Below are 20,097 nucleotides of genomic sequence, written 5' to 3' on the forward strand. Positions count from 1 at the left end.
AACGTTACTGGGAATTACCATATTTACTGGGAGGATGGACTCCTCTACAGTGAACCTAAGGCACCCGTGCACGGTTCATCACGGGCCTTGGTTGTCCCTCAACGTTACCGAGCCTTTCTTTTAGAATTGGCTCATGAGATACCCTTGGCAGGACACTTAGGGCAGGACAAGACCTTTGCCCGGCTTGTCCCCCACTTATACTGGCCTCAGATGAGGGTGGCATCCGACACATACTGTCGGACATGTGTATCTTGCCAAGCCAGTATGAAAACAGGGGGGAAGCTGAAAGCTCCCCTGGAACCACTTCCTGTCGTTAGCTCCCCCTTTGAAAGGGGGGGCATCGACATTGTGGGGCCATTGGATCCACCAACTACAGCTGGTCACAGGTTTATCCTGGTTCTGGTGGATCACGCCACACGGTACCCAGAGGCAATTCCTTCGAGGACCATTACTGCACCTGCAGTGGCTAGGGCCCTGATTGGGATCTTTACCAGAGTGGGTTTCCCCAAGGAGGTTGTGTCCGACAGGGGGACCAACTTTATGTCAGCATACATGCGGGCTATGTGGAAGGAGTGTGGAGTTACCTACCGGTTTACCACTCCTTATCACCCACAAACCAATGGTCTAGTGGAAAGGTTCAACAAGACCTTGAAAGGCATGATAAGAAGTCTACCTGAGAGCCTGCGGAGGAAATGGGACGTCCTCCTACCCTGTATGTTGTTTTCCTACAGGGAAGTTCCACAGAAGGGAGTGGGCTTCAGCCCCTTCGAGCTTCTGTATGGGCACCCTGTGCGTGGACCTCTCAGCCTGGTGAAAGACGGATGGGAAAAGTCTCCCAAGAAGCTTCCCCAGGATGTGGTGAGCTACATGCTGGCCTTCCGGAGCCAAATGGCTAAGTTGTGGAAGCAAGCTTCAGACAACTTGGAAGCCAGCCAAGCAGTGATGAAAGAGTGGTATGACCACAACGCTCACCCTGTGGAGTTGGAGCCTGGCCAGAAAGTGTGGGTGATGGAACCTGGAGAGCTTAGTGCCCTCCAGGATCGCTGGACAGGCCCCTTTGAGGTGATGGAGAAGAAGGGTAAGGCCACTTATCTGGTGGATCTTAAGACCCCTCGACAGCCCCTACGGGTGCTGCATGCCAATCGTCTCAAACCCCACCATGAGAGGCCCGAGGTCATCTTAATGATGGTGACTGATGGAGCAGAGGAAGCGGAAAGCGAGCCTCTCCTTGATCTCTTTTCGTCTCAGGAAAAGGATGGGTCGGTGGAGGGAGTGATTCTCTCACCATCCCTAACTCCTGAGCAGCGAGAAGACTGCCGCCAGGCCTTGGAGCAGTACTCCTCGCTGTTCTCCCTTGTCCCGGGAAGGACCCACCTGTGTACCCATGATGTGGACACAGGAGACAGCCCACCAGTGAAGTCTAAGACCTACCGGCTGTCAGACAAGGTGAAGGCCAGCATCCACAGTGAAGTTACAAAGATGCTGGAGCTAGGAGTAATTGAACCTTCTAGTAGCCCCTGGTCCAGTCCGGTGGTTCTGGTACCAAAAGCTGCCCCACCGGGCACCACTCCAGAACTAAGGTTCTGTGTGGATTACCGGGGACTGAATTCAGTGACCAAAACTGATGCACATCCGATCCCTAGGGCTGATGAACTTATTGACCGGCTGGGAGCTGCCCAATACTTGAGTACCTTTGACCTTACTTCAGGGTACTGGCAGATCGCCCTTACAGATGGAGCAAAGGAAAAGTCAGCCTTCTCCACACCTGAGGGCCACTACCAGTTCTGCGTAATGCCCTTTGGGCTCAAGAACGCCCCTGCCACCTTTCAGCGGCTGGTGAACCAGGTCCTCTCTGGGATGGAGGCCTTCTCCGCTGCTTATCTGGATGACATTGCCGTCTTCAGCAGCAGTTGGGAGGACCATTTGTGTCACTTACAAGCTGTTCTCCAGGCGCTGAAACAGGCTGGCTTGACAATCAAGGCCAGTAAATGTCAGATCGGGCAGGGGGCGGTTGTGTACCTAGGCCACTTGGTGGGCAGGGGAGCGGTGCAGCCCCTCCAGGCAAAGATTGAGGCTATCATGGCCTGGGAGCCCCCCAAGACCCAAACTGAGGTCCGAGCCTTCCTGGGCCTCACAGGTTATTACCGTCGCTTTGTGAAGGGGTATTGCACTATTGTGGCACCCCTGACTGAGCTCGCATCCAAGAAGAAACCTCGACGGGTAGTCTGGACGGAGGCTTGTCAGCAAGCCTTTGAGAAGTTAAAACAAGCAATGTGTGCAGCACCAGTCCTGAAGGCCCCGGATTTTTCCAAATAATTCATTGTCCAGACAGAGGCATCAGAGCATGGCATTGGGGCAGTGTTATCGCAACTCAATGAAGAGGGTCTGGATCGACCTGTTGTCTTCCTGTCTAGGAGACTGCTTTCCCGGGAACGGAAGTGGAGTGCAATTGAGCGGGAAGCCTTTGCAGTGGTATGGGCTCTGAAGAAGTTGCGGCCATACCTGTTTGGCTCGCACTTCCTGGTTCAGACCGACCATCGACCCCTTCGTTGGCTGATGCAAATGAAGGGGGAGAATCCCAAGCTGTTGAGATGGTACATCTCCCTACAGGGAATGGACTTCCGGGTGGAACATCGGCCTGGAGTGGACCACGCCAATGCAGACGGTCTCTCTAGGTATTTCCGCCTTAGTGATGAGGACTCCCAAGGGGTTGGGTAGCTCTCCCCACTTTCAGCTGGGGGGGGACGCGTGTTAGACCTGTCAGCCCTTTGGGTGGTCCCTCCTATTATTTATTTATTTTTTGTCCCCTTTTTGCCCCTCAATTCCTTTCATTTTTATGTCCACTGGAATTTTTAGGTGTTGTCCTGGGGGCTAGGTACTCCTTGACCCTATAAATTTTTCTTAGGCCTAGAAATCCCTCCTTTTCCAAGGGCAAGTTTAGTTACACAAAATGGTGGCTAGTAACTGCCAAAACTGATTACCTCAGGGACTGGCCCATAGACACATATGGGGAATCTAGAACCTTCTGGCCTGTTCTAGACACTAGGGGCAAGGGGTATAAAAGGCCAACTGTAAGGCGACCATTTTGTCATTCAGAGAGGGTCAGCTGGAGTTCAGGCTGTGGCACTCGATGGGGTAGGACAATCAGAGTGAACTTCTTTCTAAGGGTTGTCTCCTTACTGTATTCACTGCCCCTATTCCCGCAGACCTGACTCTGTTAGACTGTCGTCCTGTTGACCCTGGACAGGTGACTGGTTCGAGTAGAGAAAAGATCTCGCACTAACCTTGGGTGAAGTCTGAGGGATTTTTACGAGTGGAGGGGTGTGAAAATTGGCCCCACAGTCCAGTATTGAGGAACTCTGCAAGACTGGTAGACGGATTGAGCGAGTTAATCGTTTTCTCCTCATTCGCCCACTTTGCCCATCTGCCGCCTGCGCTTGGACCACCAAGTCTCCCCTCACCTTAATTTAGAAGCGCGGCCGGGAGACCCATCCTCCGCTATTCGTGGCCTGGGTGAAAAGATCCGAGACCCCTGAGGTGTGTTCCGCCGCTCCTGCAGCCCGTTCTTGACAGGGAGGTCAGGGAAGGTTAGGGACTGCGGTAACGAGACGAAGCGGAACACGTATCCAGCCGGGTCTGAGGAAGTGCGATACTGCGCAGGCCCGGTGCAGCGTTCGCTGTTCCTGAAGGAGGTGGAGATCTAGTCAGGAGGGGCCTTTGAACGCGCAGGCCCGAAGAAGGGCCACTGTTCGCTGAGGTGAACGGGGCGGTCTCTGCCTAACGCCGCTACTCTCCTGCGTGGTAACGCCGATTACGAGGGAGATGATAGAATCGGTTTAAGGCGGAATTCAACGAAAAAGAAGCCCACGGAGCACAGTCCCAGTGCGACCTCCCCTCGGTGCCGGCCTGGGTGATATTCGGCCTGGCCCATGAGGGAGGCGCTGCTGGGAGAAGGAGCCTGAAGGTGAGAGCCGGTCCCCTGGGCTTGTACAGTGTCGACGGACATATTCCAGAACAATTGACAACAAGTAAGGAGGGAACTGGGATCTGCTGTGGGTCTGGGGACTATCATCAGAAGGTCCCGGAAGGGAGACTCTTCCCCCTTTTATCTAACTGGAAGTACGGAGTTGGCAAGTCAGGGAGAATTGAGTCCAGGAAGCCACTGAGACTCATACAAAAGGGAACCAGAAAGGTGGAGAAGGGTGACCAAGTGGGAAAAAGGCCTCTGAGCTTATTTGAATGCTGTCATTGACTGTGTTTATTGCTTAACCTTTCTAGTACAGTGGTGGAAGAAAAAGCTTACTTTAAATTCACTTTGGTAAACGCTTGATGTCCTTTAGTGAAGCAGGTTATAGAACTTATTTTACCCACTGGAACTATACAGAAATTCTTTTTTCCTTTGTAGGCGACAGACTCTGCTTCTTATTGTGCCAAGGCCATATAACCAAGGGTATCAACTGTGGAACTGTCTGCTAAACCTGAATATCTTCCTGTTTAAAAAGACAAAGAGCTATTGAGTGTAATGTGCATACTGATTATTCCATAGGGAAACACTAATCTTGCCGCTACTTAATATAAACTGTGAAGTTGTTGTTTAACTTTTATCTTTTGGGAGAATAAGTGTATCACCAGGTACAAGGTATTGTTGAGTTTTAATTGATGCAAAGAAACAGATGGAGAAATACTTTATGTGAATAGTAACAAAACTGTCAGATGAGATAAGTAAGAGTAAACAGAATTATTTTTATAAAACAGCCCATATTTTCCTAAAATTGGTGTAGTGTCATTTTTGAATGGATGGATGCTGAGTTACTGTAAGGGTGTGACGCAAGCTTAACACTTTTACCTTTGGGTTTGACCGTCCTACTCTGTGCCAGGCTACCCTATGTGGTCTGGAGACCCCAGGTCCAACAGAGGGTATTTAGTTTCAAATGGTTTTCGGCCAACCATGTTTGAGTTTTTGGTAGGGGTGAGTTCAGAGATTTGATGTCCTCAAGTGAGTAGATCTTTAAGTAGAGGTGGGTGTCATCTGCGTACATGTGAAAGTGGACCTTGGAGAGACTGAGAAGTTCGGTGAGTGGTTAAATGAAGAGGTTGAAAAGTGTGGGTGAGAGGGAGGATCCCTGCGGTACTCCTTAAGTCACTGGGACAGGACTGATTAACCTTGAATCTTTGAGATCTATTTTGGAGGAAAGAGGTGAACAAAGTAAGCAGAGATCCAGATAATCCCATTCTGTCCCTCAAGAGCTCTAGCAGGTTGTTGTGTCTGACGGTGTCATATGCCAATAAAAGGTCAAATAAGATTAGTAAAAAGGCTTCGTTTTGGTCAAGGATTTTCAGTGCGTTGTCTATTATGTGGATCATGGCCGATTCCGGACTGTGACCTGCACTGAAGCCTGATTGAACAATTCAACCTGCTCAACCAATACCAATGTGGTTGCTAAGTTGCGTGTGAACACATGTTTCCAAGAGTTTCGCCAGAGTGGAGATGTTAGTTATTTGGCGATAGTTATTTAAGTCTGATGGGTAGGCCGTTGGTTTCTTTAGGATAGGAGATACCTGACCTGTTTTGAGGATTTCTGGGATGGTTCCTTGAAGGAGGGAGGTATTTATAATCCTGGTCCATATTGGTAATATCAGTGGATAGAAGTATTTTAAGTAGTTTGCAAGAAGAGGGTCTGTGAAGTGGTTGGAGGGATTCAAAGTCATAAGTGTTTTTAGTATAGTATCTTCACTGTGTGTGTTGAAGGAGGACCAGGATGCGTTGTTTTTAAGGTCGAATTTTGCGAAGCATATGAGTGGGGCACCTGTCGGGGCGGAGAAGTGTTCCTCTGAGTGTCAGTAAGGGATATACGGTCTTTGAGGAGGTCGGTCTTTATGGTTTCTGTCTTCATAATGAAAAAGTAGGTAAATTCCTCACAGTTGGGTAGTGTGTTGGAGATAGCCTGGGGGGGGGGGGGGGGGGGGGGAGGGTACACCCTTGGTTTGGGCTTTGATTAGTTTGAATAACTTTTTGGGACGGTTCTTGGCTTGGTCTAGTTGATTGCTGAAGAATTCGGCTTTAGATCGTCTGATCTTTCTAAAGTAGGAGTTTCTTGTGGTTCTTAGTAGCTTGAGGTGGGCAGAGGATAGTGCAGATCTCCATCGTCCTTAAATCAGTCTTAGTGATCGTTGGTCTTCATTTAGCCTACCATCAAACCAGGGTTTTGACTCTTTTCAATTATAAAGGAGCTAATTTGTCTAATACCATGTTCATGGAGTGGAAGTAATGGTTAGTCAGATCTTGTACATAGGCTAGGCCTTCAGGGAGAAGCAGGATGTTAGGCTCAGAGGATGAGAGTAAGTCGGCACCGACATTTTTTAGATTCCTCTTCCAGATTTTCTTTCTAGTGGGTTGTACAGAGTAGTTTAACTTATTCCTTGACGTGGAATGTAATGATGTGATTGTCATACCAGTCACAAGGGAGGATCGATTCAAGTTGAGTGAAGTCAACTTTGGAGATTACTAGATCAAGGGTTGAGCCTTTATCATTATGTGGGGCTGTTACAGATTTGGTTAAGGTCTGAGAGGAAAGCTTTGAGGCCGTTGACCCCTGGGTCGTTCTGGTCATTCCAATATAGGTTGAAGCCACCCAGGAATATTTGAATATTTTGTTGACCAATATTTGTAGCTAGAATATCCATGAGGTGCTCTATGAAGGTGAGGTTATCCCCTGGAGGGTGGTAGAATGTGTGTAGTGAACATATTGATTAGTTATTGCGAGAGATGTTTAAACAAAGGTATTCACAGGAGGATAGTGCAGGGGTGTTGGAGCTGGTCACTGTTCGATTGCTCTGATGAATGCAAGCTATACCACCACCTGGCCTATCAATTCTGTCTAGTCTTGTGATGTCATAGTTTGGGGGTACCAGTATGTCCAGGATGGGTGTAGATGATTCATTTAGCCATGTTTCCGGCAGGATTAGTATGTCAGATTCGTTAGTGAGTATAAGGTCAGCTATATCGGTTGCATGTTTGGATGCCGACCTACAATTTAGGAGTATACATTTTAGCCGCGTCTTATTGGGTGCTGTGTTGGGTACGAGTGTGAGGGGGATTCTCGTGAGGTTGTTCTTAACAATGCCTCTGGAATTGTGTCTTGTAGTTCTGTGGGTGTTGATAGGGATAGCTTTGATTAGGGAATGTATAAGTAAGTTATCTGGGTGCCCAGAATTAGGTGGAAGGTACGGTAGCTCATAAGAAAGGAGTAGGGAGATTAAATCTTTAGATGATAGGGTGTTTTTCATCCAGACTGGACGGGATAAAGCGCTAGGGTAGGGCACTGTTCTCCATCGTGGAGGCTCATGATTCTGGGAGCTTGCGTGTAGTTGTTGGGTGTGTTTCGAATTTTTGATGTGTGGGTATATACTGGATTCTGGTTAAGGGTGCACAAGCTTGCGTTGTTGAAGAATCAGATCATGTAGAGCTTGGATGTCAGCTTTGACTTGTTGTAGTGATAGTAATATCTCGTCTAGTCTGGGGTCTGGAGTGCGAATTGCCATAGTTCATGGATGGACTGTGGGTGTGGGAGGTGTAGTTGAGCCATGTATGTAGTATGAGGGGGAATCGTGGACCGGTTCCTTGTGTTGGGATCTTCCTGTGTGGTTATCTATGGAGGGGGAGGGGAGGGGGGGAGTGTAAAGGCCGGGACTGTGGTGGTCTGGATGTGGGTATTGGATGCTTCTGCAAAGTGAAGATTGACCCCTTTCTCTGCCAGAGGATATTTGGGGAGCAGACCTGCCATTGTTGGAGTTATCAGACCTATGGCAATTATCAATGTTTACACTTTAGGCTGTAAACCTGCACCTTTGAAGAGAAACCATTTGTTTACATTACATCAGGCACACTGGTCTCTGAATATGTTGTCGAAGCTGGGAGAGCACAAGGTGAGGTGTTTGACAAAATGTGGAATGGAAAAAGTAGACAATGTATATTGATTTTGGCAGTGTCGAAAAGCCAGCTCATCTGGCAGGAAGTGGGTAAGATACTAACAGAGACGATGAGAAAAGAAATCAAGGTAAGCCTTCCACTGATAATCTTTGGCACCTTGGAAGGTAAAGGTTCTAAAAGAAATCTTGGGAAGCTACATACACAATTATTATTAATACTAATATTAATCACACTGAGAGAAATCTGAATGAAATGTGTGTCCAGTGTTCCAACGACATGCACTGAATGGGTCAAATCAGCACAGCGAATTGCTATGTTGGATTGTATAAACAGGTCAGATAAACAGGTTAAGATATTCCTGGTATGGTTTAAGAAATAGCCTAGAAGTCCAAGGATTCAAGACAGAAATCAACATGGGAGGAGTACAGAGTTGGTTTGGGGAAACTCCCACGAAATGTTGAATCGAGTCCTGACCTGGAGGAAGTGGTCCTTAGGTTGACATGAAAGAGAAGTAGGTGGTGCACTGCAGGTGTAGACAAAAGTTCATAAGAAATTATTCGGCTTTGGGTGCACTCGTGGGTGGTGTTTCCGTCAAAACACCGATAATTATAGAAAATGGTAGTGTACGCATGTAGATGCTAATACATCCCCAGGTGAGGCACTCCGTAGGTGATCATGGAATGATTCCAAAAGTTGTGGTTCAAATGTTATTTATTGTTCAGTAGTTTTCATAGTAATTTTTTCAATGATATTAACAGCATATCAATCCAGTGTATTTTATGGTCCCTTTAGGGTAGAAAATAAATGCGAACTCCTCCTATGCATTTCGGGCTCACCATCAAGGATCGAGATACTCTCAAATCTCTGGCGAACAATCCACAAATCAGGTGTGTTAAAGCCGACAAGGGAGGAGCTCTTGTAATTCTCAACACTACCATGTATACTCAACGACTACTTGAACATATACAGGATACCACGGTCTACATGCTACTCGACAACAACCCGACCAGGGAGTTTCAGAACATTCTGCAAAACATAGTGACTACAGCATACCGAGCTGGCATCATTGAAGACCGCACCAAGAACTACCTATTACAAGAACATCCTAGGAGCCCTACTATACACATGTGCCCGAAAATACACAAAAATCTCCAAAACCCTCCCTTCAGGCCGATTGTTTCAACTAGAGGATCTATACATGAACCCACTGGCAAGTTTATCGACAAATATCTCCAACCATTGGTCATCAAAACTACCAGTCACATCAAAGACACCACAGACTTTTTACTCAAACTATCCAAAATTCAAATCAACGTCAATGACTCGCTCATACTATGTACAGCTGACGTCAGCTCCCTATATACATCGATACCTCACCAGGGGGGCATCGATGCTATTGAACAAGCTCTTCTCAACAGTGACATTGATGTGCAAATGCAATCCTTCCTTATGGAACTTATGGTATATACCTTATACCACAGCTACTTCCAACAAGACAACAAATGGTACCTCCAGCTATCTGGCATGGCTATGGGAAACTGCGCCGCTCCCACATATGCTAATATCTACATGGAAAATTTTGAAAATCTCCACATATACATGAACCCTACCTCCCATGACAAAATCAAAATGTACGTCAGATACATAGACGATCTGTTTTTAATAGGGACGGACATCAAAGAGTCTCTCAATCGTGCACTTAATGAATTAAATACCAAGGATGAACGCATCAAACTCACCTGGCAAATAAGTGACACAGAAATAACATTCTTAGACGTTAACATCAAAATCACCCAGAATGGACTAACCACCGACCTCCACAGAAAAAGTATCGACAGGAATAACACCTTACACTACACTAGTTTCCACCAGGGCTCACTAAAGAAACATCTACCGTTCTCCCAAATGTTGCGTGTCAAACGCATAGTTTCAGATGAACAGACTTTGGACACCCGTATCAAGGAAATGCATGACCGCTTCCTGGATAGAGGCTACCCTGAACACATTCTCAAGGAGGCTCAAACTCGAGTGGCTAAGATCACCAGACAGGAAAGCCTGTCTAAAACTATCAAAAATGTGGAACAACGCATGGTTCTAGTCTCCAAATTTTCATCGGCAAGTACTAACTACAAAAGAATCATACTTAAACATTGGCCGATCCTACAAATGGAACCCGATTTCCGGGACATCTTTCAGAGTCCCCCCCTATTCGCTTACACCAGAAGCAAGAACATCAAAGAAATTCTCTCTAAACCCACACCTACATCCAAACATCATAAAGGAACTCAGCCATGCTTAAACTGCAACCACTGTAATTGCATCATCAAGGGTAACATCATCAGACACCCCATGAAAGGCAATGCTATTAAGCTCCAAGTAGACGCCACGTGTGACTCCATGAACCTGATCTATGCTTTGAAATGCCCCTGCGGCAAACTATATGTAGGTAAGACGGAGCGCAAAATAAAGACACGCATGAACGAACACAAATCCAACATACGTTTGAAATATGAGAAATCTAACATTGCCATGCACTTCTTGGAATCTCGCCACACCATCGCACAACTTCAATTCATAGTCTTGGAAACCATCACCAAAACTGAAGGAACTGACAACCGCAAGTTACTTCTCAAAAGAGAACTTGAATGGATGTAACGCTTACAGACTCTTATCGGACTGAATACAGTTGTTATTTGAAAATAGTTGCCTTAGTATGATCCTGCTTTGCTCTTTATCGCCCATTTTTTGCATTTTTTCTTTTAGTACCCTTTATTTTGCATCGTATATACCCATGTTCACCTCGTTTCCTTTTACCTAGCTCCTGCTGTCCTCATTGTCTGTTCACTTTTTTCATTCACCATTCCAACATGGCTCCTCAGTCCCTTTCCAGTCCCCTTTTAGTTTTTTAGCCACAGCACACCAGTCCGCTTTTCATTTTTATTGCTACCTTTCTTTACTTACTTCCTCACCCGCGCCGGCATCACCGCAGCGCAGAGGATTTTCCCAGCACCTTTTGAGTAGCGGACCCCGCTACGTCTGACATGAAGTAAGTCTTCATCTAGCAATGGCCAGCCTTTCGCGCCGCATACGCGTAAGCATTTAAACCGCCTGGATTTAGTTTTGGTTTTCCCTCACGCGACTTAAATCCCACACACGTCCCAGCCGTTCCCCTAGACTCCCGCATCCCCACCATTTCCCTAGTTCACTTCACGGCCCAGCTCCCGTTCGTCATTATTCAGTACACAGATAGCACACGCCTTCATTGATCGGCACTTAAATTAGTATTTTTCCGCGTTTCTTGCAACCCGCATTCTGACCACGACCTGTCTTCCTTTCAGCACTCCGTGACAAAGGGCTCCCAGCCCGAAATGCATAGGAGGAGTTCGCATTTATTTTCTACCCTAAAGGGACCATAAAATACACTGGATTGATATGCTGTTAATATCATTGAAAAAATTACTATGAAAACTACTGAACAATAAATAACATTTGAACCACAACTTTTGGAATCATTCCATGATCACCTACGGAGTGCCTCACCTGGGGATGTATTAGCATCTACATGCGTACACTACCATTTTCCTTAGCTTGACATGCCATGTCGGAAGGTCACAAAGTACTTCATGCCTCTTATCTTATATGAGGACAAAGAAAATAAATGAATAAAAAACAATTGGCACACACTTTCACACCTCTGAAAGTCCCTAGTAAGTGGTACCCATGATACCTAGGGCATGAGTACCAAAGAGGCTCCTTAAGGGCTGCCAGCAATTCACCAATGAGCCAGCACCTCCTCGTGAAGTGGAGGAGTCACTTCCCTGCAGCCTGCAGACAATGATTGGATGGACCCGGTCCACTGTTCTGATGACCCCCAGGTCCACAGAGGAAGCAGCATCCCAGGAGGAGGTCTTCGTTTTCCAGAAGGTCAGTGCGTCTCCCTACCAAGTTTGGAGACAACAGGGCCCCCAAGAGCCACCCGGCATCAATATTCGGGGTACAGGAGCCCCTGCAGCAGCCAAGGCTGGTTTAGTGTCGAGCCTGGACACCAACACCACCAAGGACGTGGGACGTCACCATCACCGAGGTGAGCACAGAGATTGACCCGGCTGCCCAGTTATGTCCCCATCTCCAGGTCGACCTAAAAAGAGAGCCTCCAACGCAAGCAACCTGCCGAACAAAATACCTCTGCACCCGAGCCCCACAGCCCGAGGCCGGGCCTATCAATGGTGCACCCTTGCTTCACAGACCCTCAAGAGCAGAGTCCCCCTTTGGGTTCTGCCGGACTGGTCCCCCAGTCCCCACATGCAGCCTTTTTCTTGTTACAGGTTTTGCTATTGACTTCAGCTGTAGAGTTCAAGGCAACCCTTGCAACCAGCACCTCCGCACCCGTTCACACCAGGACAGGTAAACCGAAACTGCTGGGGGTGGTTCCAAGGACCTTGGTCCCTCCTTATCTTAAGTCCAAAAGAGCAACCCTGTAACTGGATTGCAAGTATCCCTATACAGAGTATGTTTCTCCCATAGGATAACTTTACAGCATTTGAGGCTCATGCCTCAAATCTGACATCTGTATTTTCTGTTTCTGAAAATACTGCTAACTTGAAAACTAAATACCTAATCTCGAAGTTCTTCATGTTTAAATTAAAATATAAATCTATGTAATTTTTTTAATTGGTATCGGATTTCTTTATTGAATGTGTGTCAGAGAATTGACACTCTGTGCAACAATTGCTTAACACTCCCCTCTGATAAGCCAAAGGCTGCTCGATCACACTACCACAAATTTAGCACATTGGGATTGTTAAAGCAAGCCCCTGTACACTAATAAGGGATACCTGGACACTCTGCACATTGCACTTCATTTTGGTACACTTTGTAGAGAGTCAGCTTCCTACACTGGGTGACTAATGTATTCTAAATACTGTGCATTTCAGCAGTTGTGAAATCATGTCATCTGCTTACCTGTCAGTTTTTAACTTTAGGAATTTTAACCTTTGAGTTTTACTTTGTAGGTGGTATTATAAGGTTGATTACTAGTCTTGAAATAAATTTACAATTTTTTTTGATGGAGGACATCGGTTAATGGGCTTTTTACTACTAGCGCCATGAACAATGAGTGAAAGGACTCAAGAATGTACTCATTTGATGTCATTTTATGACATCCAGAAATGGGGCACAAACACCACCTTGGGCTTGATTTGAATTATCGCATGAAATGCTATAATATCAGTGACTGTATCGGAGTATGGGCCATCCAATTACAGAATATGTGTTTAATGTCATACATGGGCATGAACTTGGTATGGGTATGTGTCTTTGGCATGGGGAAAGGAATGAGAGGATTAGTATCTATTCCATTTTGTTGATGACATTTATGAAAGGCGATATTTGGATAAAGCAATCATTAGGGTATAGTTGTTGTTAGGATTGATCTTTAACCCGTTCGCTGCGGGTGTCGGCCAACCGCCGTCGCGAGCACTACCTTGGTAGTGCTGCGTACGTCCGTTGGCCGAAGCGACCCCGCCCGCTTAATAGAACGCTCCGCACTGGCGTGGAACGTTTGAAGCAGCAAACGGGTTAAAAGTGGCGACTGTAAACTGTGTTGATTGATACACATACTGTGGATAAGCCTGCCATCTAGTATTGGACACAGGCAGGAATAGAATAGTTGTTGAAAGGTCTGATGAGACAGGGATAGCTGGGAAGTGGGTGGTAGACTCTGGGGAGAAAGGACCTGCTAAGAAGAGAGGGTGGGTGGACTGGGCACTAAAGGGCTGAGGAGGCAAGAACTACTGAGGAGAGGAAATGGATTGCTGAGGAGACAAGATAGACTACACTGAAGATAGGGAGGGTGAACTGGGAAGCAGTGGAATGAGGAGACAACTGCTGAGGAAAAAATGAAGTGGACAAATGTGAGAGTAATGTCGAGGTTCAGACTAGGTACCCAGGGAGATTGAAAGTGCTATGAGAAATGAGAAGAAATCGGGAAAACTGAAAATGCCGATGAGAGATGTGGCAAAGACGAATTTCCATGGAGACGATTGCGGCATTACAAATATAAACATACCTTTTCCATAAGATCTATGAAGAAGTCCCTCACATCTTTGGTGTGCGTCAGGTTTGCTGCGATATTCACTAACCCTCGAGACAGCGTCTGCAGAACAGAAACGGTAGTATGAACATTCTGAAGCCTTTCCAATTTCTTTCAAAATATTTTGACAAATAATTTGATGTTCGCTGTCAGAGGTTATCAATGAGTCCAACATTTCTCCCTTTAACATGCCACCCAACCCCACCAATGCACCCAAACGTTACTTTCTAACACTTGCAAAAAATCGTTTATGACCTTGTAATACATTTTTTATTTTTTAGACCTAATACAGAGAAACCAAAAGGTCTAGCAAAAGAAATAGACACACAGACAGGTTCTCGTGCAAGTTCACTTTCAATTACAAGGGATAACCCTGAACTGCCATCATTTGCCACTGGAATTAGTATGCTAAAGAGGTCCTACTCTGAACTGGGTAAGAGTTACCCACATATGGCTTTTACAACATTGCGTACGTGACAGGTAATTGCAATGAAGTGAGAGAGAGAAGGTAACACAGTAATAGCAGTAGCAACAACCTTGCACTAATCCTTTGCTTAAAAACTTTGCTAGAAAAACTGACATTTGAGGCGATTAGATTCAAAGTGTCGCTGGTTTTGTAGGGTGCTCTATATTGAGCTGCTTTACAACCAAACTAGGGAACCACCCAGAGTTTATTGCTTCCTTGTTTGCATAATTTAAACCTGAAAGGGTATTGTGCGAATATATATATATATCTTTCACAAGGTTGCCCTTAACTAAGGCGCACTCTCGAAGCAGATGAACTCTCCAGAGTCCTTTATTTAAAGCAAACAGCCTTTACATTAAGAAAAGTTCCTAGCCTGATGCATTTCGGACCTCCTGGTCCTTGTTCACGGGCATGAATGAGTATGGCAGCACATCAGCACTTCACTCTCCTCTGCATGCTAATTAATTAATTGCCCTCCGGTGGGCCTCTCGTGAGTTCGTTGTCCCAAAGCATGCTGGAACTTGTAGTGCCTTGTTACCAATTCTTACCCTCCAATGGGTGTGCGCCATAACATTCGAAAAATCAATCGGATTCCAGCATGTTTTGGGCAAATAAATAAATATATATATAAATATATATATATATATATATATATATATATATATATATATATATATATATATATATATTTTTTTTTTTTTTTTTTTGTGTATCACACACACATCCCCACATCCCCACCCAGTGCCGGTCAGCGATTCCACAGAAAATGCCTTTTCTGTTTTGGGAATCACTTGATGAATATTTCCAAAAAAGTGCTACTTTTTGTCTACTTTGTGCATGAAAGGTTTCGGGGTGATCCATCAAGCAGGGCCTGAGAAACAAGGGGAATCCTAAACGCAAAATCCCAATGCATTTTCCATAGACTTTTTTGAACAGTTCTACCACAAAATTGCTGAACAGAATTATAACAAATATGACCGGAAGCTAGATTTTGGTCCAGAAAGCTTGCTTTTTGTGATTTGGTTTAATTCTTTTCAGTAGTTCAGTGGTTTTTTAGCTATTAAGCGAAACAAAAATGTGTATATCTGGACGGTTAGGTGTGAGAGACTCTTGCATTCCCATCTCCCTGCAGAAGCTCAGTTACTGTGTCCGGGGGCCCACCTCAGGGACACAGTAGTTTGCCTGCCCGCATTAGCGCAGAAAGCAAAACATATGTCCGTTCTCACTTGGCGGGAGCATTTTAAAATCTGCCAGGTGGAAGCAGACATGCCTTATCTGCCGGCAGGAGCTTTAAAAATGCTTCCACGTTGTTTCACACGCCTTCTCTTCCTGCAGAAGCGCGAGCAGTTAAGGCATAACTAGTCCCACCCAACTCGAGCTTTAAAAATGCTCCCACCAGGTGGGAGAAGACTTTTGTCTCCCTGTCCACACACCAGCGGGTTAGGGACACACATTGCTCCAGCGGGAGCAAATGTAACAAGCATTTGCAATGCAACAGGTCTCGCATTTAGATGAGTTTGAGCTATTGGCATTGTAAACGACAATGCCTTTTATTTATGTTTTGGTTTTTGAAACATAAATAAAACTAAGTCATTTACAATGCCAATAGCTTAAAATCGGGTAAATGCGAGACCAATTGCATTGCAAATGCTTGTTCTGTTTGTATCTCTTCCTGGTGTGACTTTACAACCTTTCATTTGCCCAAAAAAATCTGTTTGTATCTTGTATGTAACTCATGTAATCCAAAGTCCTTAAGCAACGCAACTGGTTCTTTTGTAAAGCGCTTTGACACCTTCGGGTAATGTCCGCGCTATATAAAATCGCTTCAAATAAATGAAAATAAATTTCAATTCAGGCAGCTCTAGAACTTGTAGTTCTTGACATCCCACAGTGGGCTTAGACCTAAAAGTCCCAGCATGCAAAGTGTGAGCCAGGGGTACTGGCTGTCATGGAGCCTCTTGGCAGCTATGACAACAATAAGACAGCGCAGCTTGAGGCTTTTCTTAAAAAGTGGACATGAGCGGGGTCTGCGCGAAGGACACACGCAGCTCTAGCATGATGTCCCAATTGCGCTTGTCGCTTAGAGGTCGCAGTCGTCGGCTTCTAGCCGCTGTCTGGCACCGTCCCTGCTCTGGGCCCTCAGGCCGGCGTGTACACAGCGCACAGACACCCACGTCGTGCACACATACACGCACGGACTGACTTTTCCTGCTGTCCCGGCAGAGGTGCCCCCGGGGTTGCTGGGTGTGGGCCAGGGGCCTCCCCGGAGCAGGGCTCCGCGAGCTGACTCCTGTGAGACCGCTGTGCCTCCCGCCCTCCCGTCGAAGCAGCTCCTAATTGAAGCCAGGAAGTGCACTGATACCCGCTCTCCCCACCCCTCCCTCCCTGCCCGCAGCATCCTTCGCCGGATCCGGCTTCCTCCTCCCCAATTCGCACACAGCCCTCCACCAAAGCTTACACAAACAAGTACAGTGCAGGTTTGAAATCGTAGTTCTAGCCAATAAAAAACTAGGAGAAAAAAAAGCCTCGCAAAATACATGCAGATTACGGAGACATAAAAAGCACGTCAACCAGAAAAAGATGGGCAGACATCGTAGGCGATTGGGGCAGAGAGCGAGGACAGCAAGAGAGAAAAGACACATTGCCTCAGGAGTGATGTGTGCGGAGACCACTGCCGCCTTCCATGGGGCGGGACTTCAGTCTTCGGAAGCCGCCGCACGCGCCCACGGAGAGAAGCAGTGCTGGTGACGCGGAGCTCCCATGCCCGAGGGAGAGCCCCGCGGAGGCTGCAAGAGTTTAGAATGGCGGTAAGTGGGGCTTGGGGGGGAGGGCGCTTGTATGTATGTGGCGGTGGCGGCGGCCGGGCGCTTGTATGTATGCGGTGGCGGGTCTCTGTATGTGTGTGTGTGCATGCAGGTGCGCTCCTGTGTGTGTGCGGCGGGGGTGCCGGTGAGTGGGGGGGAAGTAGGGGGGTGCGCGCGCGTGTGTGTGTGTGTGTGCCTTCCTGCCTGCGTGTGCATTTGTGTGTTCAGGGAATCTGTGGCAGGGGACGTGCACGGCGCCGGGCTGGGCGTGCGCGCCCACAAGGTCAAATCTCTGCCTCAAAAAGCGCGTGGCAGTCTGCTGTCCACATTCCCCCAAAAGTAACAACATAAGTTGTCTCGCATAGACAGCAAAAGCTTCGCTTTTGCTTTCGTTTAGCGAGACCTAAAAAGCTGCATCTGGCGGTTGGGAGCAATGCCGGCTCCCACAGCATGCGTAGGCCCTGGTGATCCCTTGATGCCCCAATGCACTGGTAATTTCCCTACGTATTACATCAGGCCTGACATGTTCTATGACATCATCGATAATATCACTGCAACATGTGATATATATATATATATATATATATATATATATGAAAAAGCAATCCCAACCCGTCAGTGGATGACAGGCAACATCAGGGTGCAGACCTCATTACGCCTCAGCAAACAGTCAAAGCAAAGCTCACAAAGGATCCAACTCGAGTGAGTAGCAGGAATAAACGTTTATTAGAAAAATGACGCGTTTCGCTCCACTGGGGAGCTTGTTCACATATAAGCACTCAACAAAAAAGTGGGTGTATATATACATAACACTGGGAGGGGCTTGATTGGGGGAACACGCCCAAAAGAAGAAAAATAAAGAAACAGTGCAAACAAATATAAGAATGTTTTTTCACGAATGCAGAACAAGCACCTTATATTAGGTTTTCAAGTTATAAATTAGTCATGGCAATTGTGAACAAATTTATAAACAGTGTGTTGGGTAAACGTACAAAAAAATGATTCCATAATGGAGGCTGCTAAAATATAAGCATAGGCCATTGGCAAATAGATTTCTAAAGGACTGGCTGGAAAATAATAAATTGTAATCAAGGAAGCACAGGAACAAGCAAAATTGCAAGTATAGTGGCATGGTGCCAAAGTCTATATAGTGTGCTTTCCAACACCAAGAAAAAAGAATTTTGTACAAGCCAGAAGCGTAGTAAAAAATCTAAAACGCCAACAGATCAAGACATAGTGTCTGAATACCGCAACAACGCCACTGTTGCTAAACAAAAAACTGCCATATTAACAGAAAAAAACCGGAATGGTACAAGTCATGTACTGCATGAACAGTGCAAAGCATAAGTTAACTGTGTATAGAGAAAAAATAATAGATTTGAGAGTGAAAAAATAAGAAGACACAGAAGCCCAACCGGAAATGTGTAATAAAAAGAAATCCAGACAGAAGCAAAAGGAAAAGTAATAGCATATGAGGCGAGAAAAAGAAAATAGTAAGTTATGAAGTGACATTGATGCCTAGTCAGCACAATTACATAAAGTGACTAAGAAACGGCATCAAACAAGTGAGTAGCAGTAGGCTTTTAACCAATAAGTGACGCATTGACCGAACAAGAGAAGATGAAAGAAACAAGGTAATTGCAGTTATAGAAAGAGATCGACAGAGACCAAGAACAAAATGATCCACAGTACAGATAGTTAGAGGAAACTTTTCAAATCTTCACTCAGATTAAGCCCATTTGGGGCCTTAGTATCAAGGGACATAATGAGTTGAGATTCACGCTGCCTTAGTAGTTTCTCACGGTCCCCACCGCGACTAGGTTGAGGTACTGAGCAAAGGACCGTGTATTGCAAGTCCTTCAGCTTTTTATCATGGACTGCTTCAAAATGCCTTGCCACGGGGTAATTACTATCACTGTTCACGATTGCTCTGATATGCTGGAGTATTCTTTGATGAACAGGCAGCTTAGTGCTGCCTATATACTCCAGATTGCATGTACATCTGAGCTTGTAGACAACAAATTCCGATCTACATGTCAAATATTCCCTGATAGGAATGGGTATATCGCTAAATGCAGTGATATATTCAGTGGTGTTGGTGGCAAAGTTGCAGGCACGACAAGATGTGCATTTGTAAAAACCCATTTTGTTGATCTTAGTGAGTTTGGGTGGATTCTCCGGTGCTGTTCTATCAAGAGCATCACGCATGGATGGCGCACGTTTGAATGTAATTGTGGGTGTTTCGGGTAACATGGGGCCAAGGATAGGGTCCGTCAAAATGATGGGCCATTCAGTGCCAATAATGCGCCTAATCTTACGCTCCTGTGAGCTATATATATATATATATGTCAAACAGTGCAATTCCTCTTGACAGCTTGCTCAATCATCCGGTGCTCACATCAAATGGGCGGAATCCAGCCCCAACTAATATTCTTAGAACAAGGAGATGTCGCACTCCAGTAATGTTGTTTTCAAAAGGTTTTTATTCACCACTACCACCAACGCGTTTCACCACACAGCCTTGTTCAGAGTTAGGGAAGTCTGTTAACAATTTCCAATTTATACTACTTTTCCCATGTGCCCATTATGAGGCATTGTTGGATACGTTGTTTCAATTATAGTGTTTACAAAGTTGTTTACATATATTTACAATGTTTTCGTTCCATTCATTCACAGTTTGCTAATTTGATTCATATCCTCTTTTTGCTGGGATGAACATATTACATTTATATATCAATATAAGTTAAGGATTTTTGTTGGTTCTCCTTTATGTATCTCCAGTCTCAGTTACTCTTTTACAATGACC

The 20,097-nt window shown here is 45.8% G+C and overlaps 1 protein-coding gene across 3 annotated transcripts in view; it reads right to left on the minus strand.

Moving 5' to 3' along the window:
- The window catches only part of FIBP (FGF1 intracellular binding protein), a 209,230-nt gene that overhangs the window by 66,726 nt on the left and 122,407 nt on the right, over nucleotides 1-20,097 (minus strand). For all 3 annotated transcript variants that reach the window (XM_078660458.1, XM_078660459.1, XM_078660460.1), the window contains one exon: nucleotides 13,998-14,084. In XM_078660458.1, the coding sequence (XP_078516584.1) occupies nucleotides 13,998-14,084 (87 nt within the window). The remainder of the gene's footprint in view (nucleotides 1-13,997; nucleotides 14,085-20,097) is intronic.

Source organism: Lissotriton helveticus, chromosome 9 (genome assembly GCF_964261635.1).
Source record: "Lissotriton helveticus chromosome 9, aLisHel1.1, whole genome shotgun sequence".
Classification (NCBI taxonomy): domain Eukaryota; kingdom Metazoa; phylum Chordata; class Amphibia; order Caudata; family Salamandridae; genus Lissotriton; species Lissotriton helveticus.